The 7095-nt window shown below is 56.2% G+C and overlaps 1 protein-coding gene across 1 annotated transcript in view; it reads left to right on the top strand.

The window, feature by feature from the left end:
• VOLCADRAFT_107150 (uncharacterized protein) overlaps positions 1–4305 on the top strand; it is a gene marked incomplete at both ends in the record, with an annotated part of 23938 nt that extends 19633 nt beyond the window's left edge. Inside the window, 4 exons of the mRNA XM_002956251.1 lie at positions 315–581; positions 742–945; positions 1272–1484; positions 4087–4305. Of these exons, the coding sequence (XP_002956297.1) occupies positions 315–581; positions 742–945; positions 1272–1484; positions 4087–4305 (903 nt within the window). The remainder of the gene's footprint in view (positions 1–314; positions 582–741; positions 946–1271; positions 1485–4086) is intronic.
• Between the last annotated feature and the right edge of the window lie 2790 nt (positions 4306–7095).

Here is a 7095-nt window from a genome sequence, read left to right as displayed (position 1 = left end):
GGCCAACATTGCTGGCAGCACAGCTGACGCGGTGGTGTTGTGAGCCGCAGCAGCCGTGTGTCGGTGTGAACTCAATTTTGTTGCTGATCTACTAGCAATTGTGTGAACACAAACTGGCATCCCTGTCTCTTGTGGTTACGGCGTGCATGCATGCCTGCTTGCAACGCTTGTGAATGCTGTGGGCATGTCAGCTTTCGGTGCGGAGCTCTGCTTATAGCCGCATATTCTGGCGTTCATCTTTCCCCCCCAGCCTGTCCTACCCATGACTGTAGCTTCTGTAGAGCCGAACACCTCTCTGCTGTGCATGGCCGCAGACCAACGGTGTTGCCCTAATCACGTACCACTCCCAACTCAACCTGAGCCCCATGGTGTCCAAGGACGTGCTGGAAGTCGCCTGGGAGCAGCTAAAGGCCCAGGCCGCGAGCTGGGATCCGCCACTGCCAAGCGACCTGCTCTGGCAGTCACCACAGCAGATCGCCATGCTTGCGTACTTGTGCCAGGAGTGGAGGGGGCGGTTAGGGACGGCTATCACAGCTGCGGAGCTGGTCAAGCAAACCCTGAGAGGAAAGCTCATTCCCGAGGTGGGGCCTGCATAATGCAATCCTGCAAATGGGAACGGGTACAAAGCATGGTCAGGCGCTGGCTGTGAAAGAGTGTGCTGCTTGCATGTTGAACGGCAGCTGGTGGAGCCAGACGGTTTCGACTAGCAATCCCTGATTGCCGCATGTGATCCCTATTCAGGTGCTGGCGGACATGCGCATGGTACTGCAAGTGCTGGGCCAGCCTACTTCACAGGTGCTGCTCCTGCGCGAGCTGGTGGACACAATGGCTGGAGTGGAGCGCGCCAAGCTCCCGCCGGCGTTTGAGGCGCTGCTGGCCAACTTCACCACCGAGCAAAATGGCAGGCTGTATCTGGATAACCCGCTATTTGCTCAGGTGCTGCAGGTACGGGCGTAATGCCTACACATGCCCATGTACATCAAGAATACCTTCTGAGTAGTGCATGTTCACCAACCAGGAGGCCCTAGAGGCTTGGGCCAATACATGCAGAAGTTGTGTTCAGGTGCACACCTGGAGAAGTGGGCGTTTGAGGCGCTCACCCAGGTGTATGTCGGTTTTCAAGGCATGCGGGGTGCTGCAGTGACACAGAAACAGAAGGGTTTCTGGGACACAGGAGACTGGACCGTGCGAGGCTAGAGGACACGAACTTGTACTGCTGCCCTACACAAAACATACTTGCTACCTGTCGCCACCTGCTCTTCCCTGCTCAGGCGGCAACCACGGAGTCTGGAGAGCTGTTGGACTCAATCACCGCCATCCCGTCGCTCAGCTCCACGATGTTCAGGGAGCTGGTTGTGCTCGGCGAGCGCTGCACGGACAAGGACTTCGACAGCTATGAGGACCTGCACAGCCTCCTGGAAGCCATGGCATCTGTGCTGGCGCTTACACCGGACGGGCTGCTGAAGGCGGACTGGTTCATCCAGGTAAGAATGCCAGTGAAGGGTGTTGGGGCGTGTGGGGGGGGGGCGAGTTGCTGTATTGCAAGATTGGCGAGTCCGGCCAGGAGACCCACAGCAGGGTTCGACAGTGACCTTCCTGAAACTTGCAGGCTCCCCTGTACCTCCCAAATTTTCCTTACGGAGGGGCCCCTGTACCAGGCTCCTGTACCGGCCGAAAACCTTAGGGGGCCCCCCATAATCCCCACAAAACCTTTACGGGGGCACTGTCCCTGGCTGAAACGCTGTGGAAAGTGACGCTTTGCATTTTTTTGCCCTCTAAATCGTTATTATCGGTATTTTCTCATGAACCATTACACACGGGGACATGGCACACTCAGCTAAAGCCAAGCGCCTTGGCCGCCCATCCCTTCTGCTCCTCTTTCTCGTCCTCCTCCTCATCATCAAAATCCTCATCCACGCACGACTCATCGGTATCTCGTTCTACGTCGGTCTCATAGTCACTGTCACTAAAAGCCTCATCGTCACTAGTGGGGTATGTTGCTTGTACCAGTACTTCAATCTCTGGGTCGGTCGCAACCTCCTCATTATCATCCTCTCCGTATGGATCCAAATTAATTTTGCTAACGTCAGAAAACAACTTGTGAATAATGCCTGTATAGCCCTTACACGAGTAGATCTCAGCAGCCTGATCAATCAGTGGCTTCACCCCGGTATCAGCAGCAGGTCCCAACATCCCCACACGAAGTACCGAATCAACAGTTTCCAGCTTTAGCCGGTTCGTCAGGCGATTCTTAATAATACGATGCCGGCTAAATCCGCACTCAACGCATGCCGTCTGTGTTGGCAAGATTGTAGCGACTTGAGCCAAACGCATCATACGAAGGAGATGGGCTTCAGCACGCAAACTCACCCTCGCTGCCTCCCAAGTCACCCTGCCAAGCGAAATGTAGTAAGCAAGACGTGCCTTCATGACATTGAACTCCTTTAAAACGTTCGGCAACTCATCAGGCTTAACCTCGAACAGGTGGTGTGGATTCTTAGCAGAGCAGAAGTGGCTTAGCAATGCTAGCAGATCACCCTCACCAAACTTAGCCCTCTCTGAGCCTGACATGCCTTGATACGTGGCAGAGTCGAAAATGCAGAAAGAGCACAGGAGAGCTGCATCAGCAAAGCGCTCATCCAAATACGACAGAACTAGTGTTACGAAAGTGCTGGCCATGTCATGTAGCTGCTTCTTGTTCACCTTCCCCTTCAACTGTACGGCATTCCCACCCACAGTCCAGACCAAAGACTTGCTCACTGCAGAACTGAAAACCGAGAACGCTGAGCCATGCAAAGGCTCTGCACCTCTGTTGCTCAGCTCCTGCTTCGTGGCTTCAACCCTATTGAAGATTTGATGAGCCTTCAGCTCATCAGACTGGAAAGCCTTGCTAAGCTCCTCACATGGCCCTAGCAAATCACGGAGGACACAACGTGCCAGCATTTGCACATCGGATAACTTGCTGTACACACCGGCACCCTTGGCCCAGTCACCCTTGTACTTTGCTAAAAACCGCAGTAAGGTATGCGAGTTTCCACAAAGCACAACAATGCACGCCATGCGGCTGAACCAACAGGTGGCATTGAAAGCAGGGAACTTAAGCCGCATGCAGCCATTCTCCTTCGCAAACGCCTCCCATTTCCCTTGCATCTTGGAAGACTTGGCAAACAACGCATGCACTGACTTCATTGTCTGCCATCGCTGGATGTTACAGACCAGAAGCTATAAAAGTATTATGAAAAGTGTAGTTAAATATTGCAATATGAATTATGTCTGCCAAGTGTGTGGCCTTATCCTATATATGGTCCGTCCTCTCCCCTACAGGGCCCCGTACAGCCTCTTATAAATCCTGAAAATCCTTACGGGAGCTACCGAAGGCCGGTCCGGGGGCAGCCCTGTACGGGACGCTTCGCGCCCCAAAATCTTTACGGGGGCCACGGAAAAGCCCTACGGGCCCTGACGAGGATACCGAAAAAAGGCCAAAAACTTACGGGCCCCGTATGGGGTGTCGAACCCTGACCCACAGCAGGAGGAAAAGGAGGAGGAGGTTAGGAAGGTACAGTTGCAGACAGCGTCAAGGTCACCTGCAAAACACAGGAGGAACGGTAACAAAGCAGCCAGGAAACCGTTGGCAGTGCATGCCGCGGGCTAGGGGAAAAGCGGGGCAGGGCGGCCAATCAGACAATGAGCAACCAAGCTTGTGAGGTGTTAGGAGAGCATGTGAGGTGTTAGGTGAGCGTGTGCAGTGGTCACAGGACTACTGCAGCACCCACGGGTCAACAGTAGTGTTCCTTGCCGTGCCCAACTGGGCAGGTGTGGGGATGCAGAGGAGCACCTGCTGTGAGCTTTTTCCCGTGTAGAGAGGACCGTTAGAGGGGCGACCAAGACAACCCAACCAGGCACCAAGAGGGCAGGCAAACGGAACAAGGGGTCAGCAGTGCAGCACCTGTCGAATTCCGAGACGCTGGAGTCATCATGGGGACTGCAGCCAGCCAACAGGGCCGGGCCGCAATGCCACTGGCATGTACACCCCTGCTTCCCATGCAACTGTGTTGATCACGGCCCCGGTGCTCCATCTACCTGCAGGTCCGGGACCACCGCTGCAACAGCCGCGGCAGCAAGACCAATTTTGAGCGGGACAACAGGGCTCAGACTGACGTCAAGGTTGGGCTTCGCTGGTTCCACAGGTTGCTGCGCAACATCCCCTGTCACGCCCCCATCCTGGATCATCAGAAGTTCCTGGATGCCTACCCGCCAGAGATGGCTGCATTTCATAGCAGTGGTCGCATCAGCAAGGTGCTGACCGCGACCTACGAAAGCCCGAAGCCCAGGCGCAGCGGCGCCGCAGCAGCGGCGCCCAGTGTGGAGGCAGCAGCAGCACCCAGCACGGCGGCAGCAGCGGTGCCCAGCATGGCAGCAGCAGCGGCGCCCGGTGTGGCGGCAGCAGTGGTGAGGGGGGCGCAGTGTAACTGCAATGGCTGGCAAATGCACACCTGTGCACCTGGCCCCAGTGGCAGGCTGTGGTCAGTGCAGGCCGCTGGTTCACACCACCGGCAGGCATGGGGTGTGAGGGGAAGGGGAAGGGGGAAATCGGAAATGGGAGAGCAGCTGGATTAGAATGGCACCTGGATTTGAAACGGCGACTTCAGACAACGACGGACCCACAGCAGCAATCTTCATGTGGACATTGCTGCTGCTGCCTGTCCGCGCCACTACTCTGCTACGGCTGCCCAACGTTTCCAACCACCCACTCACCGTCTGATGGCGGCCCGACTTGGCCCTGAAGATGGTGGTGGCGGTGGGGCGGGTGGTGATGGTGCGTCCAACAGCGGCCTGTGTGGCATGTGTGGCATATTGCAGTGCATGGAAGGGGCCCACTAGCCGCCTGATAACCTCACGAGTAGCTTCTATATATTGATCAACGTATGTGTCATCCTGAGGGTGATGGGTGGTGGTGGCCGGTTTACGGAAGTAAGTGGACTAGCACACAGCATGGAAGGCCTGGCATCATGAAGAGTTGCGTAGACAGACCTTCTGATTGGCACGCACATGTTCGGCTGTAATGCAGCTAGCAGCTTGACCGTTGCCATTCGTGCTATGCTTACATCATGAACCTAAATCATGTCATTGTATGTGAAAATACCAGAGCTGTACTGTCAAGATTACATGTAAACAAAGCTATGATCGCATGTATAATTGGGCTTGCTTAGGGTTATCTTCTGCCTAAGTCGTTGGTCTGCAAACCACCTAATCGTATTCAAAGTAACTGTTGTACGATTCCCTCAATATTTTAGGGTTCTATGTCTCGCTCTCGCCCTAGAAATCAAGCTTTCGTAACTAGCTGTGAACATCCAGCATGCACAGGCCATGGGAGGCTTTGGCGACATCACGCGCCACTTTGGCCTACATGCTTGCACGTGTCTATCACGCTGGCCGTCGACGCTTCCTCCAACAGCTTTCCAACGCCGCTGAGCATGATAAGCGTCGCCCATCCCCAACAGCAGGCAAGCGGCATGTCCCGGAAACTGCTCTCCACCCGCCACATAACTCCACCAGGACTAATACCCGCCGGCAGCACCTTTGCACCCACCATCCCTCCTCCCTCTCGCCCAACTCCAACCTCCGCTACCCCCTTACAAAACCCTTTTCTTCCACGCGCACACAAACTCAACCAACGTCTCGCTCCACGTCGGCAATAGAACAGCACAACGCCCACCGCAACCGGACATAAGGACACCGCCCGCCACTACCAGCGAAGCGTCCGCGGAGCGGGTGGGGACGGGAGAGGGCAGGGGAAGCAGCAGCGTGGGAATGGACGGACCCGTGGGTCATACAGCGCTCTTTTTCCCTGGGATGCTTATGTGTTAGCTGGTAGTAGTTGGATGGTAGTTTGGCGGTTGGCACACCGAGACCTGCAGTCCAGCGCCCCTGTCATTGCCATGTCATTGTTCCTGGTGTGTTCGGTCTGTCTGTCTGTCTGTCTGTCTGTCTGTGAGTCAGTTAATCTATCTATCTGTCTGTCTCGTTGCGTGCCGTTGTCTCGGCTGTTGACGTGTTTTGTCGTGTAGCTATTTCCCAAAGTCCCGTCACCTCCCATGAGGCCACATTGGCAAGTTGTTTAACGTGCGTTTTTTGTTTTAGTTATTTGCGTATGTTTGTATGTGCTTCTGCATGAAAAGTAGCACGGCACGATCGTGAGGTGGCGGACAGCGGTACGGAGAATACCCGGGGGGGACCCGCGGACGATATTCCGGAGCTAGGGAGTGTGGCAGGTGAGAGAGAGAGAGCGTGTGTGTGTGTATGGGATGTGGGTCGGGGCGGAGCTCGCGGGGGCCCCTTTGGATGGGGAAAGGGGGACAGCGTGTGGGTGTGGGTGTGGGTGTGGGTGCGGGTGTGGGTGTGGGTGTGGGTGTGGGTGCGGGTGTGGGTGCGTTTGCGGGTGCGGGTGTGGGTGCGGGTGCGGGTGTGGGTGCGGGTGCGGGCGCGGGTGCGGGTGGTGGTTGAAGGGGAGATGAAGGAAACCTGGGAACTACAGTCGCGAGGTATACGGCGTGGGGCGAACGGCGGGATGATCCGCTACGGTGGCGAACCAGGTGATATGTACCTCGGGGGAAATTCGCTACGCGATGATGTGAGTGTAGACTCATGCGCGTGCGCGTACACCCACTAGGAAGGTTGGGCTGCATGTCACCCCCCGCGTGCATGCAGCCTCCTTAACAGCCTGCATATGCTTGTCCCGCTTTATGCCTGTGCACGTGTATGCGTAACGACAACAGAGAGTGTGTGCGTGTATGTATATATGTGTGTTTATCGTGTCTATGTTATGTTTTGACGTCTTTCTCTGACACGCAGGCGTCATCGGCCCCCACGGGGAGATGGGTGCCGAGTACGGCCTACGTACGCCACGTCAGGCGGGCAGCCGCGGCGCCCCTCCGGAGAAGGAAGGGGTGGCGGTGGCGGCGGCGGCGGGGAAAGTCGGGCGTCGGTCGGCTCAAGGTGAGCTGGGGGTGTGGCGGGGCCCCCCGTGTGGCGGTCGTGATGGCGGCTAGCTAGCTCGGTTGCCGCGTGTGTTATGGTTTAGCTGTGTAAATATGT

Source organism: Volvox carteri (assembly GCF_000143455.1).
Source record: "Volvox carteri f. nagariensis unplaced genomic scaffold VOLCAscaffold_59, whole genome shotgun sequence".
Lineage (NCBI taxonomy): Eukaryota > Viridiplantae > Chlorophyta > Chlorophyceae > Chlamydomonadales > Volvocaceae > Volvox > Volvox carteri.
This window is presented reverse-complemented; position numbering and strand designations above follow the sequence as displayed.